At 37.3% G+C, this 27,122-nt stretch overlaps 1 protein-coding gene across 1 annotated transcript; it reads left to right on the top strand.

The window, feature by feature from the left end:
* On the top strand, positions 1-27,122 carry LOC128120390 (cytochrome P450 3A21-like). Its single transcript, XM_052754317.1, is given in 10 exon segments — positions 1-145; positions 1,789-1,882; positions 14,730-14,843; positions 15,133-15,221; positions 15,843-15,976; positions 20,536-20,678; positions 21,876-21,942; positions 24,298-24,336; positions 24,339-24,457; positions 26,475-27,122. Coding segments are annotated over 10 exon segments (1,155 nt in total). The 5' UTR covers positions 1-74; the 3' UTR covers positions 26,760-27,122.

The following is a 27,122-nucleotide window of genomic DNA, read 5'->3' as shown; positions in this document are numbered from 1 at the left end:
CACACCTGAACTCAGAAGGAGAATTCATGTCCTCACCTACTAGGAAAAGAGAGATTTCTTGAAGGAAAAGAGCAATGGACCTGATTCCAAACTTTTCCACAGAGACATGGGCACTGCTGGCTACCATCCTGGTGCTCCTCTACCTGTGAGTAATTGATTAAATGTCTCCCTTTTGTGGGCTCAGAGGTGAATAATTCTCAGGCCCCCTTTCCCTGTCAGAAAATCAAAAGGTATAATCCAATGAAAATTCATACTCCCACAGCTGAACACATTTCCCCTGTAACCTAAATAATTTAATTCACTGTGCTTTTAAGCTAAGTGTTTTTTCAATAATGTTAAAAGGCCAATATTGGGAGACAATCTGGAGCAGGCTGAAAATGATTGCAGTCCCTGTTTCTCTTGTTGTTTTCTGTCATTAGTTTGTCACATGGGGAAAGGAATGTGTGTAGAATATTGAAGCCACAATGAGGGAAACGACACCTGAGATGTTACTTAGACTCAGGCCTGTCTGTCCAGAGAGTATTGTCACAGAGATTGTTGGATTACTGACAGTAAACTAAGTGCCTGTGGCTGATCATCTAAGTACAGAAAACGGCCGTTGTGCTTTCTAGGGTCTAGGAAGAAACAGAATGGAGAGATTATGCTTTCTGTAGTTCATTGCCTCATGAGTTTATATGGATAACACATTGAGCTATTTGAGTTTTCTGGGAAAGATGGGAACAACTATCCTTTGACCTCAGTAGGGCACAACTGACAGATCAATGTAGCCATTCCTCCAAAGTCCACCCTGGAGAGACCTGAGTTTATGAAGTTATTACAGGAGTGTGTTTGAAAGGTTACTTGGAGGAACATGAATGGTTCAAAGACAACTGTAGCATCAAAACCCCACACCTGAACAGAGGACTCCCAAAATTGGTATCTTAAAAAATATATTTTTATATTGCCCCTATGAATGTTTTGCATGAATGTATGTATCTGTATCATATGTATGCCTGATGCCGATGTAAATTAAAACAAAGCATTGGATTCTCAGGGACTTTAATTATATACTGTTGTTAGCTCTCATTTGGGGGCTAGAACGAAACATGGGCCATCAGCAAGTGCAGAAAATGCTCTTACCTGCTGAGCCATCTCCCCAGCCCAAAAACTGCACTTGGGAAGTTCTGCACACATTTAAGTCTGAGAAAAAGGAAAGGATAGAGTCTTGTCATAGGGCTCTGCTGGTGGACTATATTCCCCCTCTGAACAACCACACTATTTACTGCTTACTAATGTTGAGGATGGATCATGTGGATCTTGCACTGCAGGTTATTCACACTGATAATATGTGACTACTTCCTAAGTCTAGTGAGTCCTTTAGCAACATCCAAACTCAAGTTTATAAAGTTTTATTAAATGCTAACTCTAAGACTGGGACCATCAAGTGTTGACCTAAAAGTTTATAGTAAGACGGTGTATGAAGGGGATTAGTTCTCTGAATTTTTATGTTGTATTCTTCCCACTTGTTACCTCACTGAAAAATTCTGGTAATTCTCAATATTTGCATCCAAGAATATATATATCATATACACATATCATATATATACTCATATATACATGTATATCTACTCATATAATACATATTGAGTCAATAATATACATGAATTAGTGTATATATGTAGACATAACTATGTATATTTTTATATTGCAAGTGGGAATATGCATATTTATGTATGTGAATGATTATGAATATTTACATGTATGGTTAACAAGCCCATGATCCGACTGACTTTTTCCTCCATGTTTTAGGTATGGAACCTCTTCTCATGGACTTTTTAAGAAGCTGGGGATTCCTGGCCCCAAACCTCTGCCTTTTGTTGGGACGATGCTTAACTACAGGAGGGTGAGTGCTGTTGGGTTCCCTGCTTTTCTTCTGTGACAGTGTCACTTACACAAATATTAAACCCCATGTCAGTTCATCCATTCTAATGGACATTGGGATCAATTGTAAGGCTTTCGGCTGGCAGAATTGTTTTTGTCACACCCACATCATTGCCAGGTTACCCTTGGGTTTGACTAACATGTGTTTGTGACCTCAGGTTTGCGGCAGGTCAGGTATGACTTCAGGTTTGTGTCAGGGCAGGTGAGGACCCTGGCTGTTAGCACACTAGGACCTGAAGTTAAATGCTGATGTGTAGACTTTGAGAGCATCAAAGATTTCGTTTCCTTTTTAGTACAGATTCCAGAAAAGTACAGTTATTCTTAATTAGTATTTAAAGAAATACATGTAAGGCCACTGAGTAGCACCTCATCAAACTGAGTGATTTATTCAAATCTAAGTTAAGTAATAATATTTATACTCCTTGCTGGGTATCTGTAGAACATACCTATCAGGAAGCACATAGTTATTTCTGGGGACTATGCACATACTTGAATCCTCAATTGAACTGTTTAATCCCATTATTACTTCCAAGGCTCTAGCCAAGCTTTTGCCACCTACAAGAAGATTTGCCTTTACTCCTTTTCACTTCAAGGTATAACCCTATGCATGAGTCTAAAGAGCAGGAATATGGGAGACTAAATGATGTTGCCTATAAAACAGACTGTGAGTTTTGTTTCTTGAAACAGAAGCAGAATCATTTATACAAAATCGCTAATAAAAGCGTAAGTTGACAAATCTGTGAAAAATATACATGTAGTATGTGAAATATATATATGTATGTATATATATAATTGTATATGTATATACATATACATGTACCTATATAATAGGGACTGTGAATTTACACAGAGCATTTCTGGATGCTTTCTAAAGGTTGGACTCTTGGCCTGTCCTTCCTGAGCTCCTGCGCAGGAGCAATGCCTACATGCAGGCTGCACTCTTGCAAGATTTACTTTTCTGAATTCAGATAGTTTACTTATTAGATCATAATTCTTCAAAACCAAGGATTCCATTGCATAAGTTACTAAGAATACCATGCTTTGCTCCCAATTGAAAACGCAATAACTTCCTTGTCATTTTTGGATGAACTCTTCCTTATGTAGTTTTTGAAATATACTTCTTGGGTTTTTGTTTGTTTGTTTCAAGTAGTGTCTCCTGTAGACAAGATTAGTCTCAAACTTGCTGTTCAGAATTTGACCACAGATTAATCTTACTCAGTACTTGGATATACCATGATATCCTATTTATAGGTGACTAGGTATTAATAGGGATGTGGTTATACTATGATGACCCAAAGCTGCAAGAATAAGAGTCACAAAAGGTGAGGCTTTGTGAGGGAGTACCAAGGGAAAGAAATAAAAAAAGACAGGACCTGAGACTTGGAAGTCTTGCATAAGCTGATGACTTACACCAAGGAAGTTTATTAATCAGCATAGATCCTTACATACTTACTATTTGCATGAGGAAATGGCCAAGGTCAGCTGAGAGCTAAGTCAGACAATGTTGGCAAAGAGAACCCAGGATACCTCAGACACAACTGCCTTATGACTGATAACCACAACCCAGGGAAAAGATTAGGATCCCCATAGAATACACCCAAAACTTCTTAGAGGCCCTGGCCCCAGACCCAGAGAGAAACTTGTCAAATCTGTGTCTGAAAGGCCACAGAATTGTAAAGCCTTTTGTTCTTTAACAGTGGTGTCTGAGAAAACTTTGAATTAGTCTGTTTCAAAAAGGAGTCCCCCCCCCCAGACTTTTTGCTTTTTACGTCCAGATGAGTCATTTGTGTCTAAATATTTAAGAGCCTAAAAAATGCTTTAAACCAGCAAATTACTCCTAATGTTATCAGATGGATTATCAACACAAGTAATCTGAGGATAATAGTGAACAAATGTTTAACAGTGTTAAGGAGATTGCATGTAGCAGTTTGTGTAATAAATCTTTGGCTGACTCCAAAGGGGAACTGAATGTGTAATGAGTATGGCACATGCCAGTAACTATTTGCTTAAGGGTTACAAAATCTAATATAACATTCTGATGTTGTCATATTACCTGAAAATGATTTTAATTATCTCCTATTTCCATTGACATTCACCATAATTTAAAGGAGCAACACAAATATATCTAAATCCAGCAAGACACTGTAAAGATAATTAATTTTGTATGGCTTTAACTGTATCTCCCAGGCTCAATACACAAACTTTCAGAGCATTTAACTTAGCTTCTAGTTGTGGTTTTTATTTTTAGCTATGTTTATCTAAGCTACAGAAGTATTTTAAGGAATCTGTTTAACAAAATGGGCAGTTTGCGCTTGTTGGGCAATGGACACTGTGGAAGCGGCCTCTGACTGGAAAGCTGTAAGTGCTGCAAAAACTATAGTTAAAATAAAATCCAGAAATATATTTTTAGTAAAATCCTGATGTAGTTCAAAGAGAATGTGTTGTCCAAAGTCCCCATACTTAAAGGATCATTACGTTACATAGGAACCATAGCAAAGCAAGACTATTAAAGTAAAGGAAGGCTCCCATGAGCAAAGGCGTCTATACAATTAGTGAGGATACAAGTAATACATGTAATTTTGAAGTGTACTCCCCTTTATTTAATAGAGGGATTCTGAGTCAGTTAGATTTATGGAGTTTTAACAGAATAAGTGAGGTCAAATATAAAATGATATGCCATGGTTGGTCATCTTCTCTAATAATCCCATATGTCACCCCATTATCAGGGACAGTGGCTCAAAACCTAATGTTTTCCTCTAAAGATAGTATAAACAGGACATGGCCAATGAGAGGATTTTAGGATGTTATATTCATTCAGACCAGGTGGGCACCTCAAAGACAACTCCACCAGTACCTCAGATCATCCATTCAGAGGTAAGAAGTACTTTAGAATCATGGAGCAAGCCACTCAAGGTGAATTCCATTCTGAAGCAGGGTACAGGAAAGTCACTAAATTCTGGGAAATGTCCATCCAATGGGGTAACTGGTGGATGATCAGAATGGTGAATGAGTTGGTGATGCTTAATTTGATCCCATGTGGACCCTTGAGTCACTCACAAGAGAAGAACATAGTCATACTGTCCCATCAATGACAAACAAATAGGAATAATTTATGATCTACCAATATAGTTAAAGTGAGTAGTACCAGGCAACACATGTGAAACATCAGCATTGCAAAATAAACAAATGTATCATTAGTAAATACTCCAGTAGACAGATCTTCCCTTGTGATTGGATAAGCCAAAGGGAATGTAAGCTATGCAGGCCCAGTAGACTTCTATACTTTCCAGAGTAAGTTTAGAGGTTGAGGCAATGCAAAAGAAATCTACATTCTGAGAAGACTTAGCTGAAACATTCAACGTATGAGGAGTTACTTCTTGAAGTATAACATTAGGCACCCCAGAATGCTCTCACCTAGGAACACAGTATCTGTTTCTGGGATTGTGTACCTCCTATAAAGTAGTATTAAAAATTTTGAATTAGCTGGGCGGTGGTGGCATACACCTTTAATTCCAGCACTCGGGAGGCAGAGGCAGGTGGATCTCTGTGAGTTCGAGGCCAGCCTGGTCTACAAAGCAAGTTCCAGGAAAGCTCAAAGCTACACAGAGAAACCTTGTCTCAAAAAACCAAAAAAAAAAAAAAGAATCAAAAGATCAGCAGGATATGAAGTACAAAGCTGGCCCATAAGGTCAAAGAGAGCTACCTGTCAAGAGTCAGTGAAGACCCAAAGTGAATCAAATAGTGAAGATGTTAAGGGGTGAACTATCAAGTCAATTTATTACGGAATAAATTGATGGGCTTGAGGATTCCTGTTTTCTGGATAAGCTAAGCAAGGATTTCATAGTAAGAAGTCAAGGGACAGCCAGCATCAGTGGGCAGAGAAATCCATTCTATAGGTCTCCTAGGTTGCAAGAGTCAGCCAGGCTGAGCTCCGGGAAACCAATCGATGAGAGAGAGGAGGGATTCTACAGTTGGGGGACATCGAGATCATGATGGAAGTACGTGCAGAGATGACCGGTCACACTAGTGGAAGCCTATGAACCGTGGACTGGTGCCTGAGGAGCCCCCATGGGACTGGACTAGGCCCTCTGGATATGGAAGAAGGTTGTTTGGCTCGAACTCTTTGGGGGGCTCCCAGGCGGGGGATTGGGATCCATCCCTGTTGCACTGGCAGGCTTTTGGGAGCCCAGTGCCTGTGGTGTGATGTGCTTGCGCAGCCTTGGTGCATTGGGAAGGGGCTAGTACCTGCCTAGGCTCAGTGTGCCAGGTTATGCTGACTCCCCATGGGAGACCTTGATTTGGGCATGTGGAGTGGCATGGGAGAGAGGGCTGGGGTTGGAAGGAGGGAGGAAGTGGGATCTGTAGGTGGTATGTGGAGTAAGTACAAAATTTCTCTCTCTCTCTCTCTCTCTCTCTCTCTCTCTCTCTCTCTCTCTCTCTCTCTCTCTCTCTCTCTCTCTCTCTCTGTTTTTCGGAACAGGGTTTCTCTGTGTAGCTTTTCACCTTTCCTGGGTCTTGCGCTGTAGACCAGACTGGCCTCAAACTCACAAAGATCCACCTGCCTCTACCTCCCAATTGCTGAGATTAAAGGCGTGCGCCGCCGCCACCACCACACAGCTCAAAATTTCTTATTAAAGAAAAATGAAAAGAAATGTAAAAAAAAAAAAAGTCAGCCAGAAGGATATGTTGGAGTAGCTAATAGTATAGGAGATAGAAGAAGCTTTGTGTCAATACTTGTCAACTGTGCATGAGTGATGATTCAATATAACAATTGTAATGTGTTTGACTCTTAGGAATAAGCTTTCTAGAAGAGGGGTCGTTATCTCCTCTTACTATGAAAAAATAGAGAGTCAAATCTTTTGTAGTATGTTTCAGGGAAGATATAAGCCAATTCATATTTTCTAAGATCTTTTGAAAATCAATAAATGTTAGTAGTTACATGTGGATCTTTGTGGGCAAATGGTACTGTCCTTTATAATATGATCTAAATAAGAAAAGGGAGGTTTAATATGTGATTTCTCCAAGGAAATTTCCAGCTGTGTCTGTTCTAAGTGATGGTGGATGGTGAGAAATAACTGAATGATTAGATTGTCAATAGGTACAGAAATCCCCTAGGTAGTAAATAATCATGAAAGAAGGGTACCTTTTTCTAACTGGGAGTAAGATTTGAGCAATAAATTGTTGGCACAAGTTGGGGCTCTTGGCCATACCATGTAGTAGCATCTTCCATTGATCTTTCCTCATGAGTTTTTGAAAACTAGAGGAAGGAAGGCCAAAAGGAAAATGAGGAGAGTCCTTAGAGGACAGGGTTTGGCTCAGTTAAACAAGTAGGAGCCAGTTCAGGCGATATTATTACTTCCCCAGCAAAAAGGAAGTTTCTCCTAATCCTATGAAGTGAAAGTAATTCAAGAAATTAAGGTACCTCCTGCTCCTCAGGTACTAAAATATCTCTATTTTGTGAAATTTTATTTTTATCTTGTATCCCCCAGTTTCTATTGGAGTATTTTGGCTATATCTACAGGGTTGTTGAATTACAAATGAATCATATTCAAGCTGTGGATATAATTAATCATGTATAAAATTCAATAGCACAATCCCAAAATAGGAAACTCATGTGGCCCTCATAGGTGATATTTTGTCTTTAAACTTCCACCTATATGTTCCCATGTCTTTAAATTTACAGAATCTTATTCAGGGAAGCAAGGGTATATTTTTTAATGAAAGTAAAGAATTTATTTAAGTACCATAGTGATACATGTCAAAGTAGAAGCTGATGAAATATGTGAAAGAAAAGAAATTGTTTTTTAGAATCTTTTCCTCCCACGTTTTACTCTCAGCTATTCTTCATCCTTTCTTTCTTACAGGTCCCCACGTCTGACTCTTTTTGAACATTTAGCACATTAACACTCATTCTTGGTGATTTCTAGTTATCTTGAGCCCTGTATTGAGTACCAAATTATGTGAACTGGAAGGAATAAGGATCCCAATGGTCAAGGTGATGAGATGTTTCAGGAGAGGACCATGTATGACAAATAAAGAAGACATGTATCTATGCCTAAGAGGTCTTGCATAAAATGATGAGTTATATCAGAAGAGTATTGAGCAGAAAGCTTCCTACATGGTATATGTAAAAGGGAAATGGCCAAGTCTAGCACACAACTAAATCATAAAAGGCTGGCAAAAAGAACACATATATCCATACCTCAGTCACAGATGTATTAGGACTGAAGCACAGACCAGGAAAAAGTCAAATCTCCATGAAACTACAACCTTCACACTTTTGAGAAACTGACTCTAGCCCTAGACTGGTTCTTGCCAATTCAGTTCCCGGACAAGGACCCAGAAGTAATGTTCCCTTTGTAATTTCATTAGGATCTCAGAGAATACCTTAGTTCAGTCTGCCTCTAAATACTAGGCTCTACACACTGGGCTCTGTCACCTGCCTGGAGACATAATTTTGTATAGTTGACATTCACAGTACCTGAATATGGAATTCCCTTCTGTAGAATGCTTGCCTAGAATGGACAAAGCCCTGGGTTGAACCCAGCATCATAAAAACTGGACATAGCAACACACACCTGTAGTCACTAAATTCAGAATGATCAGAATTTCAAGGTCAGTTTAGATACAAAGAGAGTTTGAGTCCAAGCTGAGTTTTTAGGATTTTATCCACTAAAATTACAATTGGTACTTAATGTTTACATGGACTTTTCCCCAAGATTCAGAGATGAAAGTTCAAACCAAGCCTTAACTTTTATGTTTTCTTTATGTGAGGCAGCATATCCTCATCTTTCCATATTGAACAGGGACACTAGAAGGCAAATTCATTTGCCTCTGCTTCCTTGTTTCTTTTCATTTAATATCATAAAAGGCAATTATGTAAATCTAATATGCTATATACATCAGTATTGTCTTCAGTTTACTGACTATACTGAATCCCGGAGAAGTCATCAAGTGAGTCAAAGGGGCAACAAGCAGTGAGATGCAAATAGATTTTTCACAGTCATGGCAATCTCTCTGACTCTTGGTGCCCTCAGGCACCCAAGGAATGGGAAAATTTAATTGTATGAGGCAATATTTGTCAATTTTTTACCTTAATTTCCAGACAAATGGAGTCCTGTTTATGAAGTCCTTTACTACACCTGTATTTTTAGTGTACTGCTTCAGTATTTTTCTTGAATATCTAGCATTTCAGATTTTACACTGAGGTCTTTGAACCATTTGTAGTTAGTTTTTTTTTTGTAAGGTGATCGATATGGGTCTAATTCATTGTTGTACATGGGGATATCCTTGTTTCATAGCATATTTTTGAAGATTCTGTATTTTCTCCAGTGTGTATTTTTGGAATCTTTGTCAAATATTAGGTGGCTATAATCATGTGTACTCATGTTTGAGTCTTTTGTTTTTTTCCATATATATATATAATATATATATATTATATATATATATATATTATATATATATATTATATGTGTGTGTGTGTGTGTGTGTGTGTGTGTGTGTGTGTGTGTGTGTGTGTGTGTACACATATATGTTTTTGGACCGGTAAGATACATTGTTTATTAATACTGCTGTAGAACATATTTTAAAATCTGGAGTGATAATTATTCCTGCATTGTTCTTATTATTAAGGATTTATGTGGCTATCCAGAATCTTGTCTGATTCCATACTGATTTTAGAATTTTTTTTCTTGTTCTATGAAGAACGTTGTGGTGATTTTCTTGCTGTTGCCTTGAATGTGTAAACTGCTTTCAGTAGAATTATCATAATTCATTATCATGGTCAGTTCCACCATTCCAGAATCAAAGGATGTCTTTCCATCTTGTAATGTCTCAATCTCTTTTTTCTGAGATTTAAAGCTTTCACTGTAGAGTTCTTTCCTCTATTTGATTAGGTTCATTTCAAGGTCTATTACATACTATGAAGGTATTGTGAGTGGAAATGTGTTCATGATATTCTTCTCAACGTGCTGGTGTACATAAAGGCTACTGATTTTTGTAAGCTAACTTTGTATCCTGCCTCTTTATTGAAATTGCTCATCATTTCAACACTTTTTTCTGGTGGAATTTTATATATATATATATATATATATATATATATATATATATATATATATATATACATATACATATATATATATATACACACATATATATTCTGCATAAGGATAATTTGATTTTTTTCTTTTCTGGAATTTTCTTCTCTTGCTATTTTGCTCTAGTTAGCACTTCGAGGATTTTATTGAAAAAGAGTGGGGAGCGTGGAAAGCCCTGTCTCACTCTTGAATTTAATTTAATTTAATGGTATAGCTTGAGTTTTTCTCCATTGAGGATAAAGTTGGCTGTGAGTTTGTAATATAAAGCATTTATGATTTTGCTGTGAACTATATATATTTTTAATGTCTATTTCTGTCATTCCTACACTCTCTAGGACTTTTATAATGAAGCCGTGCTGATTTGTTCTCAAACACTGTCTCAAAAGTATCTCTACCAGTCTTGGAACTCAATATGTAGTCCAGGCTGATGTTGACCTCACAGATGTCTACCTGCCTCTCCATCCTGTGTGCTGAGATTAAAGCACATAGCATCACTGTGTTGATTTTTTTATAACTTATTTGTTTATTTATTTTTATAAGATTTATTTTTAATTTTAAAATTATGTGGGTATGTGCACATGAGTAATGATACTAATTCTTATTTTTATGTCTTTGTTGTTTCATATATGTGTGTACTATAAATTTTATGATGACATTATTGCAATAAATAGAATACATGCTAACATGGATATAAAATACATGAATATATATGTGTATTTTGCTTATATTCACTTCCTGTTACCTAGTCTTGTCTCTCTCACACTCTTACTGTTCCTCTTCCTGTCTGATTTTTCCTTCTACTCTAATGTCTTTCAAATATTTGGTGATTCAGGGAATTTAGTAAGTACTGATTACAAGAGAATATATATTAGAGAGTTATTTGCAGGAACATAAGACCCTATCACTCTCTACACTGCTGAAGTAAATGGTTCTTTCTTCTCTGATTCCCACTAGCTACTTATAAATCCTCAGGGAGTGACAGAACAAAATGGACCCTTCCCTTCTCCATGGTAGAATGCTGAAGGATCTTTTCCTGTGAATGGTCTTGGGCCATTAATCACAATTGCTGGGATTTTAAGAGTGCAAAGACCTTTTCATGCCCAGAAGTGAACTTTTTATAACTCTCTACCTTTCCTGTATATCCTAAATTGTGTAAGAAACATTATTTATATTTATTTAAATATGTGTATGTGTTTGTGCATATGAGTAAAGTATCCATGAAGACCAGAAAGGAGTGTTGGATCCCCTGGTTCTAGAATTGCAGGCAATTTCTTCACCTGACTGGGGTTCTAGAAACTAAACTCAGGTCCTTGTCAAAAGCAGTATATGTTCTTAATAAGTGAGCCACTTCTCCAGTCCAGTCCTTATATTTCGTTTGTTCCTCTCTCTTTTTTTCTTTCTTTTTTTTTTTTTTTTTTTTGGTTTTTTCGAGACAGGGTTTCTCTGTGTAGCTTTGCGCCTTTTCCTGGAACTCACTTGGTAGCCCAGGCTGGCCTCGAATTCACAGAGATCCGCCTGGCTCTGCCTCCAGAGTGCTGGGATTAAAGGCGTGCGCCACCACCGCCCGGCCCTCTCTCTTTTTTAATCTCTCCTGAGCCTTTGAGTGAGTGAACTATATGTCACATTTAGGAGTGAGCATTTCAAAGACACTTTTTTTTTTACATTGCCTAGTTATAAATTTCTATATTAATCTTTGGCCATTGTAAAATGAAACTTCTAATACAAATCTGACAGCAGTAATCTGAGGTTATAAATATAAGAATCTAGAAGGCAATTAGATTATCATCACATTCCATTTCATAGCAACAACAGTCATGGTGATATTATGTTCCCCAATATATTGTGCACCCTAGTAAAATTATCTGGGGACAGACAACAGAACAGCCACTAGATAGACATAGAGGCCAGAAAATGGTGGCACACACACCTTTAATCCTAGCTTTCCAGAGGAGGCAGAGATCCATTGGGATCTTTGTGAGATCAAAGCCACACTGGAAACAGCCAGGCATGATGACACATGCCTTTAAACACAGGAAGTTGTGGCAGGAAGGAGAAAGGTATATAAGGCATGAGGACCAGGAACTAGACCCTTTTTAAGCTTTGAGCTTTTAGCAGCAGTTCTACTGAGATCCATTCGGATGAGGACTCAGAGGCTTTCAGTCTGATCTTGGAAACAATATCAGCTGAGAAGTTGGTGAGATGAGGTCATCTGTGGCTTGTTCTGTTTCTCTGATCTTTCAGCATTCACCCCAATATCTGGCTCCTGAGTATTTTATTAATAAGAACTTTACAGATTTGTGCTACAAACATTAGTTTCTACACTAGTGCTTATGACATGCTTTTATCAGTTTTACAATGCTGCTTATGCAGAGAAGGCTCGCTCAGGCATTAAGAAAACTAACTGCTATCACAGAAGACCAGGGGTCAATTTCCAGTATCCACATGGTGCTGAAACTCATCTCTAAATCCAATCTCATTGGATCTGATGCCCTCTTCTGGGCACTTCAGGCACTACACATGCTTAGTAGAGATGTTCTACAGATATACATGGAAAATATTCTTGCTACTATTATCAGCTCCACAGATAGGGACGGTAATAATCCGAGCCTCTTTCCCATCTGTGCTGGATTTTTAAAATTAGATTGATCTTCTAGAGTGCTAGTGGGGATAACCATAGCAACTGTGAGTCCATGTGAGTCATACCCATGTCACGCCCAGAGTCCAGCCCTTTGTGGCACTCCTCTGGTTCTAGCAGCTTTTTCACCATGTCCACCATGTTCCCTGAGCCTTGGGTGTGAGTGGTTGTAGGCATTCTGTCACTTTCAGTTTCCTTAAATTTTTTGTATATAATCTTTATTTGTTCCACATAGTTAATAACATAACGTGAATATGGAAATATTTCTATTTCCAATGAAATGAAATCAACATGTCTTTTAGTTTACGTTTTCCCTTATTGCAATAGCTAGTCACAAGGTTGAGATGTAGTAAAAGGTGAGAACAGATATTTTAAAATGGTTTCTTAATGTTAAAACCAGGGTTTCTTTCAAAGCAAGGTGTTGGATGAAGATTTTGTGTGATGTAGTTTTTAAGTTATGTATGAAAGTTCTGTCTCTCTATTAACATGTATTTAAGAACTATTGAACTGTTCCAAGTTAGAATCAAATACAGGGGCATATGGTGGAAGGAACTTTCCATTGGGAAAAGAGAATTACAGTGGTCTTTTGCTTATTTTTCAGTATACACAATCAAGGAGAGATATTTCTATGATATTCAATTAATGCTCAGGCTAATGATACCTAGTCATTCAGTATTTGTAATAATTTAATGATTACTATGTCATGTCACTTCTTTTCAAAATATCTCAAGCTGAAGATACTTGTTAGTGCCAAACTGGTTTAAGGAAAAGTTAACCAATATTGCCCTCTGTTGCTGAAAGTTTTCTTGTGTCCCTCCTTGTCCTCAGCTGCTCAGACCCAAGTAAACACATGCAGGCTTATATTTATTAAAACTGCTCAGCCATTATCTCAGGCCTACCACTGACTAGCTCTTACACTTAAACTCAGCCCATTTCTGTTAATCTATATGTTGTTACGTGTTCTGAGTGGTGTCTCCCAACTCAGCCTTCCTCTTCCCAGCATTCTCCTTGTCTGCTTATCCTGCCTATACTTCCTGTCTGGCTACTGGCCAATCAGCATTTTATTTATCAACTAATCAGAGCAACACATTCACAGCATGCAAAGTGATATGACCCCTAAGCCCTCCTATATGTACCCTGTTGTGCTGGTTGCTTTTTGGCAACATGAAACAAACCTAGACATAGTTAGCAAGAGAAACCTCAGTAGAGAAATGCATCCATCAGCTTACACGTAGAAAGGCTGTGGAGCACTTTCTTTATTAGGGACTGAGCTCAACTCACTGTAGTTGGTGCCAAACCTGGGCAATTAGTCCTGGGTTGTATTTGAAACCAGGTTGAGCAAATCATGGTGAGCAAGCCAGTAAGTGGCATTCCTCAAAAGCTTTGGCTTCAGGTCCTTCCTTCAGGGTCCTGCCTTGTTTCCAGCCTTGACTTCTCTCAGTGACAGACTGTGGCCTGAGAGTTGGAAGATTAATAAACCCTCTACATCACAAGTTGCTTTTGTACATTGTCTTTATCACAGCAATAGAAACCTAACTAAGAAACCTACGTTTTCTGTACTGACTTGTAGAATACTTTTGGTTTCCTACCTGTCTTTTCACATAGAAAGACTTTTTTTGTACAGAAGGAATCATATTGAAATGAAGATTATAACATAATAGCTTTATCCTATAGAGATGGCTATATGTATCTTTAATTTTGAGGCATTTTACATATTTTATTTATCACAGATGTGTGCCTGAGTGTATGTATGGGTACTGCATGTGTGCAGTACTCAAAGAAAACAGAAGAGGGCATTAGATACTCATTAGTTACTGGCAGTTGTGAACCACGTAAAGTGGTTGCAGGGAATTGAACCAGAGTCCTCTACAAGAGGAGCAAGTGGTGCTAACCACTGAGCCATTGTTCCAGCCCCAGTTTGAGGAACTGTTATTGAGAGACTAGCATGAAATCTGCCACCTATAAGAGGATAAGTAGCTGTTAAGAAATGTTGTCTATTTCATATAGGCTTTATAACTGTTAAGATAACAAGATTTTGTCCTAATGGAGGACAAAATCTATTTTTCTTGGTATTGTAGTCTCTTGGTCCACCTGGATTTATGAAAAAGGGTATAATAAGATCTAAGAATGAAGAATGGAAAAGAATTCAATCATTGCTGGCACCAACCTTCAGCAGTGGAAAACTGAAGGATGTAAGTTAATGAAGAACATTTTATTGTAAATGTAATAGAATCTATTGGAGGCTGGTAGAAATAATATCATACTATTTAAAGAGATGTTGCTTTGATCATTACATTGCTAAGAATGGTCTCTGTTTTTTGTTTCATTGTGTTGGTTTTTTTGTTTTGTTTTGTTGCTGTTATTTTTTCTTATAGAGTACTTTTAAAAATATGATGATCTTTTTATAATTTCAAAAGACTTGTTATTTGGGGACTCAGATGTTGCCATTTACCAGGAGACTATGTTGTGTTTTGTGCTTAGATGTTCCCCATCATCCAAGAATATGGAGACGCACTGGTGAAAAACATGAGTCGGGAAGTAGAGAAGGGCAAGAATATCACCATGAAAGAGTGAGTAGTGATGCATGCATTCTCTGGGGACTCTATGCCCCATCTGGAGACCTCCCTCTTCCTGACAGGTAGCTAAAATTTTTCTAGATCAAGAGTAAGGGAGAGGCATGATGTTACCCGGCTGTGAACCCACACATTAAATAAAACTTCCCAAAATACCATTTGAAACTCTCTCCCTTGTGTACATGAGACAAAATTAGGTTATCTGTTGCCATCTTGTATGTTTTAGAAGACAGTTATATAGTTTAGAATGAAAGAAGCAAATTTAGGAAAGCTGCAGATGTGGGGATTAAGAAATGTGGGAGGAGGATTTATGTGCTACATCAGAGGTCATTGGTTTGGCCAATGAATATTATAGCTGTAAGTTTCAACAATCTAAATCATCAGGATTTGCTGAGTGTCTTAGAAAAATATCAGCAAGGAACAAATTTCTTCTGCCTCTCTTTCATCCAACTGAAGAGGGAGAAGTTTCTGGAAATGGTGTGGGTAGTAAAAATTATGTTGAGTTCTGAAAATACCACAGTAGTATAATCAGGCTGTGTTGGTGATACTGCAGACAAATGGTCACATACTTCAGAGGTTGTATGAGTAATACATTAACTCACCTGCTTCTCTGCTCAGCATCTTTGGGGCCTACAGCATGGATGTGATCACTGGTACCTTATTTGGAGTGAAGGTGAATTCCCTCAACAATCCCCAGGATCCCTTTGTAAAAAACACCAGAAAGCTTTTTATATTTGACTTTTTGAATCCATTGGTTTTCTCTGAAGCTATATAGTCTATTTTCAACTATATTAAGACTTTAGATTTCTTTTAATTAGCATACAAAGTAAAGGGGTTCTTCATAGCATATCCATACACAATTATTATCTCCCTCATCTTACCTTCACTCTTGTATAATCTGGTTCTTTTATTGCCCTTTGAATTTTAATATCACATGTGTTTATCCATCATTGCCACATACTTTGTACTTTTTTGGTAAATATGAGATAATCAGGTGATTTCTGTCTTTGAGCCATTAATGTCATGATTTATATTTTTTCCATTGACATATATTGAATCATTCCTCCATCTCTTGAATGAAACTTGAATCAAAGTTAAATTAATATGATCTACTTCCAATATTTTTCTGGTTAATTTGTTATGGATAGTGTATTTATTTTAAAATGAATGTAGAAGTCACTCACAATTATATTGCAGGATTTATTCTGTGACATTGTATCTGATAACATTTGTTTTATTAAATGGACTGCACATATTGATGCATATATATTTACAGTAGCAATTTTGTGTGGGTGGATGGTTTTCTTAAAGTGTATAAAGTGATTTTCTACATCCTTGTGACTAGCTTTAAATTGATATTGGAATATTGATGCACATTTGTTTCCTACATTGGTGTTTGGTGGTTGGGTATATTTCTTAGAGTCAGGAAAAAGCATTATGCTTGCTAATCCCATCTGCTTGTCTGTGTATTATTTACTTATCTTTTTATTTAAAGACAGGCTCCATGTATTCCTAGCTGGTCTAGAACTGCCTATGTAGACAAGATTTTTCTGAATCCCATAGTGATCTGCCTTCCTCTGACTCTTGAGTGTTGAGATTAAAGCATGTATCACTATCTTCAGCATTAGTCTGTGTCCTTTGATAAAGAAATATAGACTTTTAATATTTAGACTTCTTATTGAAAGACATGCACTGATTCCTGACATTTTATTGTTTTTCTCCTGTCTGGCATTGTCTTGGCCCTCTTTTCTTAACAGGTGTCTTAGTATCATCATTTTTCCTCTAGCCCCTTGTCTGTATTTACTTCTGTATTTACTGTATTTTCTTCAGTCCAAACCGACCTTTATATTATATAATGCAAGCAGCATTCATTGTGAAAAATTCTATATCATAACATAGCATAGATAAGTCTTTTTCTCCTTTGATTATAAGTAAGGATTTAATATATATATATATATATATATATATATATACATGTATATTTATATGTTTGTATATATATTATTCATATATTGTTCAGTAGTTCTTATTTTCCAAACATGAAATACAACTTTCTATGCCTTCCTGGCAATTTGTTTTCCATTTTGATGTTCAGGAGTTATGCTCATGGACCTGTCTTTGTATGTGATTTTGTCCTTCTTCTCAAAGCTTCTAGTATACTTTCTTTATTCTGTGTATTCCCATTTATTTTTAATGTAAAACGGAAAGTTTCTTCTCTGGTCTTTTTATCTGTGTAATACTCTTTATCTATTTTGGATCTTGATGGCCATTTTTTCTTTCATTCTGGGAACTTCATTTCTATGATTTTATTGATAATATTTTCTATGCCTTTGACATGGAATTGCTCTATGTTGAAAGTCATAGACTTTTTCTTATATACTCAAAACTTACAACTGTTTAACAAGGTGGTCACTGTTCATGACTGAATAATCTTATTATTCTGCCTTGTCTTCATGACTTCACCTTCTGTCTTCTATGTCATTGACTCTATTTCTGATCTTTTGCACTGAATTTTGTATTTGGCTTAATGAAACATTAATTTCTATCATCATTTCATTTTTTTTTTTTGGTTTTTCGAGACATGGTTTCTCTGTGTAGCTTTGCGCCTCTCCTGGAACTCACTTGGTAGCCCAGACTGGCCTCGAACTCACAGAGATCCGCCTGGCTCTGCCTCCCGAGTGCTGGGATTAAAGGCATGCGCCACCACCGCCCGGCCTCATTTTGTTTTTTTATGTATATCTATCTCTTTATCAAATTACATCTTAATATGTAGATTCAATTTCCTTATATGTAGCTAGAGTTTTCCTGCCTGGCCCACAGTCAGGACAAATCTCTCTCACCTGCCAGTCCCTCACCTGCTAGTCCCACAGACGCTCAGACCCGACCAAGTAAACACAGAGACTTATATTGGTTACAAACTGTATGGCCATGGCAGGCTTCTTGCTAACTGTTCTTACAGCTTAAATTAATCCATTTCTATAAATCTATACCTTGCCACATGGCTCGTGGCTTACCAACATCTTCACATGCTGTTTCTCATCATGGCGGCTGGCAGTGTCTCTCTGACTCAGCCTTCCACTTCCCAGCTTTATTCTCCTCCTTGTTCCACCTACACTTCCTGCCTAGCCAATGGCCAATCAGTGTTTTATTTATTGACTAATTAGCAACACATTGCCATACAGAACATCCTACAGCACTTATGTCTTTCATCATTTGGTGCTTCCTTTGGATTAATTCAGGAGATAGTCATGTGTTCATCTTTCTCCCTTCAGGTGGAGATTTTTCAGTGTTCAGGAAAGCCTTGGCTATAGTAGGGTTGAAGTGATGTTTTCTCCTGTTAGGCTTGTGTTCTGGACTCCAATCTCTTCTCCTAGTGATCCTCTGGTAGGTGGTCAGTAATTTCAACAATAGTTATCATCAATCATCAAACCCTCTATCAAATTAGTGTAGCAGTTGACTTCAAAACAGTCATTAGTCATTCTTTAAGGGCCAACTGTATTATGGAGAAAAGGAAGACTCCATTCTTTCTATACTGACATGTTATATGTTGTGGGTATAAGTAGAAATAAAGGGGAAAAGTAAGAAATAAGTCATGGTGGGACTAGTCATTAATAGAGTGTTACTAAGTGGGATATAGAGGAGCAGCAAAAACATCATGATAGAGTAAAATGGGGGTATGGAAAGATTTCACAGTTTGGGTTAAAAGTAAACTGGAAAAAGAGAGTGCAGTCATATCATGTAGAACAGTCCCAATTCTCAGGAAACTGAGCCACAGAAGTCCTGTAACCAGGACAGTCTGTGTTACTATGATGGAAGAAAGGCTGTATGAAAACATTTCCAAAAGCAACAAATTACATAAGATGTGAAAATAGAGAAACTGGGCCTACCTTCCTACATTGACCTTAGGTGTGATATAAAAATGAAATAATTGTAGGAAGAAATGCAATTTAGTGGATCTATTGGATCATAAAAGTAAATGTCCAGAATATTGGGTTATCTCATCACTGGGAGACCCTCTGCATTGTTCTCCCCAAAAGTCCTGCTCCATAATATTCCTTATATTGAGTTTCAGCATCAAGTTCTTCCTTGACCATCCCCCATGAGTGTTATATGAGCAGTTGGACCAGTGTGCAGTGGTTGGACCATGATTATTTAGTTTGATTATTTTGCAAATGATGTTTTCTTTATAATCATTGGTTTTATTTGTTACATTAGATATGAAAACACTAAAGTAGAGGAACAAGACTGTGTCAACAGTATTGAGGAATATTTTTAATCCCTGCAGTAGGGCCATAGAGGTGGGAAGAATTGAGTTCTTGCCCTATCCTACATTGAATCAAGATTCTTCCTCAAACCCAGATGCTAGAGTTGGAGTTCTATGACATGGTGCTAGGCTAGTATGCAAAAGGCTATGCCTTTCATCACCAACACTGCAATTTTTCTTAATATTTAGACAGATTCTATTTAGTAATCAAGTCTGCTTTCAAACTTGTGTTTCTTTGACTCAGCCTCCAGAGAAGACAATTGCAATTTATTTTCATGTATGTTGTGTGTATCATGCTGTAGCATAAAAGATATATATGCACCTTCTTTTTGGTTCTAGTCAGAGTAGAAGTAATGATAGAGTGAGAAAACTCTCATTGTCTAAGTAAGGATGTACTCCTTCAATTTCTCTGTTAGCTCTTAATTTCCATTAAGACTTCTCATAAAGTTAAGGGAAATCCCTGCTGAACCTAATTTTCTGAGAACATTTCTTAGGAAGGAATGGTAGGTTTTATCTGAAAATTTTCAAAATACTCCATCTCTGCTTGCTTGTGTGATTTGGATTTATTCTGTGTTGTGCCTCATTGGGTAGCCTACAAAAGAATTCTTTTCATGTTTCTGCATTCAGTTGGTAAGTGTTTTACTGATAAAATCACTTTGGTATATTTAAGTCACATTTCTATACAATTTTCCACTCCAAAATATATTCTGATGTTAGTAACAGGGCAATAGAAGCAACCAGATTCAACTTTCCTCTTTCCCCAAGTTTTATAAGTTTTAAAAATACCTGTGAGGAACTGGTAAGAATTATCTGATAAATATTTCATAGAATTGCACCCTGAATCTTCCTGGAGCTGAACTCTTCTCTTTGTCCTTTTATTTAAAATTCAATTACTTTTAGGAGTGATATACTTTCTATATTTTGTAATTAAACTCTTTTCTACCACAGTTATTCCTGTTGTTTTGATATTTCACTTAAATTATTAAAATTTTGCAGTTGGTGAAAAAAAAACTGTCAAATGCTTAAATTTGCATTTTAATTATTTTGTCTTTTTCTCTATAGCACTCTTTCCATTCCTTCCAAGAATATATAACAAACTAAACATCAGTATGTTTCCAAATGATGCTACATCATTTTTTAAGAAATTTATAGAAAAGACCAAAAAAGAGCGACTTGAAAATACCAAAGAGGTAAACTATGACAAAATTTACTTTAATCCTAAATTAATGATGTCAAAAGATACACATTCCTCACAAAAAGACCTCCTCAGATATTTAATGTATTTGGTCTGTTCAGTTTTGGTTGTAGTGTGCCTAGAACTTCAGCAATATCTTCGAGCATTGAGATTACCACTTGTATAATCCAGTTTTGCTTAATACAGCTTACATGCTGGACTAAGAGTAAGGATGTTGGCAGAAAAAATGATGACAAAAGACTGTCAGGGAGTCAGCATCATGTGTGAGGAGGTGCCACTGCTGATTTGCTAGTATTCTGGGGTTTAGAACATGGTTGCCAAAGGGAGTGGCACTATTAGGAGGCGTGGTTTTTTTGGAGTAGGAGTGGCCTTATTGGAGGAAGTGTGTTACTATGTAGGTGGGCTTTGATCTCATATATGCTCAAGGCACGCCCAGTGTCTCAGACCACCTGCAGTTGCCTGTCAAGGTGTAAGAACTCTCAGCTACCTCTCTAGCACCATGCCTGCCTGTATACCAACCTGCTTTCTACCATGACGCTAATGGACTAAATATCTGAACTGTAAGTGAGCCACTGGAGTTAAATGTTTTCATTTATAAGAGTTGCCAAAAAAATTGATGGTGTCTCTTCACAGCAATAGCAACCCTAACTAAGAGAGTAGGCAATCACATAAAACCTAGCAATCAGTTCCAGAAACACCAGTTGATGAGTATGAGATATTGGTTAGCAATATGTCAAGGAGAAAAACTACAACCATCCAGCCAGGCGTCTGTCCTCAATAGCTACAGGTGCTTAGAATGAGGGAAAGCAATGAGAAATGGTGTTGGACATGGCAGCATGATACACTACCCTGACAGACTTACTTAAAACAAATATTTTATCCACGACAAGGTCTGTCAGAGTAGCCCTGGCTATCCTGGAACCCATTTTATAGACCAGGCTGGACTCAAACTCAAAGATTAGCCTGCCTCCTAAAGTGCTGGTATGAAAGTGTGTACCATCACTACTGGACTCATGAACATTTTGTTCCCCAAAATCTATGGATCAGTGTTTGTGTTACTAGTAATTCAGACAACATTAGCTGAACTCTTAAATGAGCTATTTCCTCTCATGAGAGGTAAACTTCTACATTTCATCCTTATTTTTGGCCTGCCAACCCACTTTCTGCTTTTAAATTTTCTGTCTCCTTTCAGCACCGAGTGGATTTTCTTCAGCTGATGATAGACTCCCAGAATTCCAAGGACATGGAGTCCCATAAATGTAACTACAGATAATTTAGGGTCTAAAGGGAATGCACAGAGGGAGGGGCTGATTCTTGAAATGTAAAGGGGTCATTCAAGCAGAAAAAGCTTCCTGCTAATTCACAAAAAGACACAGACATGCTGTTATAGGCAGCAGACTGAGGCACTTTCTAAAATCATGGTGTATATGCATACAGAATACATTATGTTTATTGTACCTTCCCTCTGTGACTGGGAAGCTACAACCATGAAATCTCACCAACATGGCTACCTAACCTAAATTAACCCAATAGGAGTTGACATTTCAACATAGATGGGGAAAATTTCATAAGAACCCAACCTTAGATGAAGAGTTGCAGATAGTTCAGGTCATCTGAGAGAGAGATAATTAGTCTTCCCAAGGGATGAGTCCCTGATTGTTTATCCAATACTAAGTTGCCAACCCAGAAACAGGTACAAGTAGGCAAAACTGAGTAGATTCAGTATGTTATATTTGTGAGTATTTATTTTTATATGTAATAAAAATACTTATAGATAAGGCCGTAAATTTGAGAGTGAGTGGAGGTGTGACATGGGAGGCTAGGAGGAAGGAGAGAAAGACAGTAGTGAAATAATTATATTTTAATTAAACTTTTCAAAATCTGAAGGTCTGTTATGAGCATTGCTTTTACACTCTAAGAGTCTTCATTGATGTGTGGATCAGCTGTACCAGTCAAATGCTGATTCACAGTCTCAGGCAGGGCCAATGAATCAGAACCTCTACTTACAAATCTGCATCCAGAGGACCCAATCAGGAAGCACAGTGTCCAAATAGCAAAATTCACTATGGTTATTCATTGGAAGTGTGTTCACCAGCTTATGGGACTGTGGAAAATTATTTTTACTTTCACAATAACATAGCACATTAAAGGAGAAAAATCACAGTGTTTATATTTCCTATTCATTCTTTTACTCATTGTTTATTGCAGAGTAATGCTTCTTGCCATACATTGGTACTACAATGTGTGTTTTGGAAATTACAATTAATTAATTCCATAATTATCCCCACATTTGAAGTCAATGCCCAATTTTTTGTTATTTTCTATTATTATACAGTTTTTTTTAATTTAAATATATTTTGATCATATTCTTCCCCTCCCCAAAGTCCTTCAGGATCCCTCCACCCAGTGAACATTAAGTTCTTTTTCAAAAGCAAACAAAAGCCCAACACAACAGAAAATTACCCAAAACCAAGGAAAAATATAAAACAGTACCCAAAACAAACACTGAAATGTAACTAAATAAACACACACACACACACACACACACACACACACACACACACACACACACACAACTGTGGAGCCCACAATATAATATATTGGGGAAATAAAATGAGGCCTGTCCTGGAGTGGTTGATATTCCCAGTGTCACTCCATTTGGAAAGAAACCTGATTTTCTCTCTCCCAAAACATATAAAAGACAGTTTTTACCCTTTTCTCCAGTGACTAGGTTTTCATTTATTCTTTCATTTTCTAATGTAACAAAATAAAATATAAAAAGATAAAAACTAATATATCAAAGCTGAGGAAGAAAAGCTAACAGAAGAAAAGAGTCTAAAGGGAAGATACAAGAATCAGAGACCCACTCATTTGCACATGCAAGAGTACCATAAAAACACTGGGAGCCATAATACATACACAGAGGACCCGGTAGATACCTGCAAAGGCCCTATTCATGCTTCTTCAGTCCCTGGGTGTTCATATGACATTTCATCATGATGATTTGGTGTGTTGTATTCTTGGTGTTCTTGGTATTCTCATCCCCACTGCCTCATAAGTCTTCCTGACTCCTTTTCTGTGGTATTCCCTGGGCTCTGAGGAGAGGGATTTGGTGGAGATATCCCACTTAGGACTGAGTGTTCCAAATGCTCTCACTATCTGCCTATTGTCTGGTTGTCGTTCTCTACATTTGTTCCCATCTTCTGCAGGAGGAGTCTTCTCTCATGATGACTGAGCAAGGCTCTTATCTACAAGTAAAACAGAATATCATTAGGAGTCATTTTATCCATTCATTTCTTTTTTTTCTTTTTACAACAGTATTATTTGGTTTTGTCCTTGGTCCCTGGGATATGTAGTTGCACATTCTTGGTCATCGAATCAGTGCCAATTTTAGTTCCATCTCATGGAGTATGTCATAAGTCAAATCAGTTATTGGTTGGTTACTCCCACATGTATTGTGCCACCATAGTCCTTGCATATCTTGCAGGCAGTACACCATTGTACATAAAGTGCAGTGTATCCTCCTGCACCAAAGATGATAGAACAAAGCAGGTGAAGACTCTGTGTAGGCACCAGCTTTGATCATTGACAAAAAATGTCTAATTTCAATTCAGCTCTTTCTGATCTGGAGATCCTGGCCCAATCAATCACATTTTTTTTGCTGGCTATGAGACAACAAGCACTGCTCTTTCCTTTACTACATACTTACTGGCGATTTACCCCAATGTTCAGAAGAAACTTCAGAATGAGATTGATACAGTCCTGCCCAATAAGGTGAGTGGATGGTGCTGGGAGCCTCAGGGAAAATGTCAACCTGAAACACTACTTCTGCACTTGCATTTAGAATTACAGTAAATACAGTAATAATTGATTCTTTCATCAATAACCTGTGGAAATCTAAAAAAAGGAAAAAATTATGTGTAGAGAAAAACTAATCTCTCTAATTCTGTATTAATCCTATAATATGCAATGAAACAGTTCAAAAACATGCATAAAATCTCTTCTGATATTTTAAAGATAATCAAGTGTCAGTCAAGTGTCTTTAAATGGGTGTTTTGTCTGCATGTATATCTCTGTAACATGTGCATATCTGAAACACAAGGAAGACAGAAGATTTCCTCAGATTCCCTGTAACTAGACTTCTAGCATATGTGCTCAACATATGGGTACCGGGAACTGAACCTGGGTCCTCTGCAAGAACAAACAGTGTTCTTAACCACTGAGGAATACCCCTAGAACTTAAACAATTGACCTGATAGCTATGTTATTATTACTGGAAATACTTTGGCATGGCTGATATCAATAGTGTTTTGTGTGGTCCTTTCTGGGCAGGCTGATTCAGCTATGCTCTGCATTACTCCTCTCTCTAGTCACATGATTAGACTCAAACAAAGCACATCATGGCAGCTTTCAACTTAAAATGTTCACCTCTACATTATGGTAACGTCGGAGTCCCACAATGTGAGAGCCACACATCACATAAGCTGTCTTCTCATCTATGCCCAAAACTGAGTGCAATGGGGTATGAGGTACCTGAACTCTGGGAATGGTTGGATTGTCAATGACATGCACACAAAATGTCTTCAGACCTCATGCTCACCCCCTGTTCTTGTTTCATTCTGTCACTGTGACAAATGCCATGACTCAAAACAACTATGGGGAGGAAAACATATACTTCGTCCTACATTTTCACATGACAGGCTATCACTGAGGACAGTCAATGCAGGAACTCAAGACAGGAACTAGTAGGCAGGAATGCCTGCCATTCTACACAGCACTGCTTCTGACCAAGGTATTCACATACAGCCAAAGAAGCACATCAGGAACTATGAAGGTTGCTGACTGCCATCTGGCCAACTCAATGACATAACATTATCTAGTTGTTCTCATGCAACCCAGGGTCATCCACTCAGGAAGCAGTACTACCTGCAAATTGCTGGACTCTCCTACATCAATGAACAGTTAGGGCAACAACTCCCCCAGATATATGCATGATCCAATCTATTCTAGCAATCCCTAATCTTTCATTTTAGACCTCCTTTTCAGGTGACTTTAGCCTGTGGGAATTTGAAAGTTAAAGATTTAGTAGAGCAACATATGAAGTAACAAGAAAAAGTTTCTTTCAGGAACTTAGCATGGAGCTGAAAGGGTCTCTCACTAGAATAGGAATTTTTTTGCTCAATTCGTCTCCATTTCTAGGCTGTTTTACCATGAAGAGTTTCAAAGGGAAAATATTCTACTGAAGTTAATCACTCTAAGTTCATATACTATTCCTGTTTAATATGGCATTGATCTTTAAATTGAACATCTATAGTAATAAATTAAATTTAATCATAGGATTTAAAAAGTGTGAGTTGTACTCTGAAAGGATTGATATAGAATTTTAAACAGGAATTTAATGTTTCACACATTATATTTCCTCAGTCTGGACTTGTGGATTCCCTATATTTAATTTTGACACCCTTAACAGCTGATTTATGTTGAGTAAGATTGACATAATATGCTTTTCATTATTACTGAAAGGAAAACAGTACAAAGGAAAACTGATGATTTGGAACCAAAGTCTAAGCTTATGTGAATATTCTTCCATATTTACTTCACCATATATTTCAGTGGACCTTTAGTATGTCAACATACATGAGTGCGGTGAATAAGACTTATCAATGATAAATACAATCATTAATCTGGGTTGAATGTGGAGTTCCAAAAAACTTAATAGTACTGTGTAGATTGACATAAAAGTTAGTTTTAAATCTCAAACCAGCAAAGTCTTTTTTTTTAATTTTCCCAGGCACCTGCCACTTATGAAGCACTGGTAGAGATGGAATATCTGGACATGGTGGTGAATGAAAGTATGAGAATATATACAATTGCTACCAGGGTTAACAGGCTCAGTAAGAAAGATGCTGAAATCAATGGTGTGTTCATTCCCAAAGGGACAGAGGTGGTCATACCTATCTTTGTTCTTCACCAAGATCCAAAATACTGGCCAGAGCCTGAGGAATTCTGTCCTGAAAGGTACAAGAACCCTGAGAAAGGGAACACACACATAACCAGACTTCTTTCAGTATGTTAAGATGTCTCTTACTTTAATCACTTAAATATAAATGTGCATTACCTTGCTGTATGTAAGTTTGATTTTAGAATGCCAGTAGTACAAAATGATAATTATTGTAAAAACTACAGACATTTTAATGGACCAAAAATGACATTTCTATATTTTGTAATTTGTTTTAGAGTCTTAAACCTGTCTTAGTTAAGGTTTTTAATGTTGTACAGAGATACTATGACCATGGTAACTCTTATAAAGGAAAATATTTCTTTGGGGCTGCCTTATGGTTTCAGAGGTTTATTTAGTCCATTATCATCATGACAGGAAACATGGCAGCATGCAGACAGACATGGGGTTGGGGAAGTAACTGAGAGTTCTATAACCAGA

This window comes from Peromyscus californicus, unplaced genomic scaffold (genome assembly GCF_007827085.1).
Source record: "Peromyscus californicus insignis strain IS unplaced genomic scaffold, ASM782708v3 Scaffold_2__1_contigs__length_46816999, whole genome shotgun sequence".
NCBI lineage: Eukaryota > Metazoa > Chordata > Mammalia > Rodentia > Cricetidae > Peromyscus > Peromyscus californicus.
This window is presented reverse-complemented; position numbering and strand designations above follow the sequence as displayed.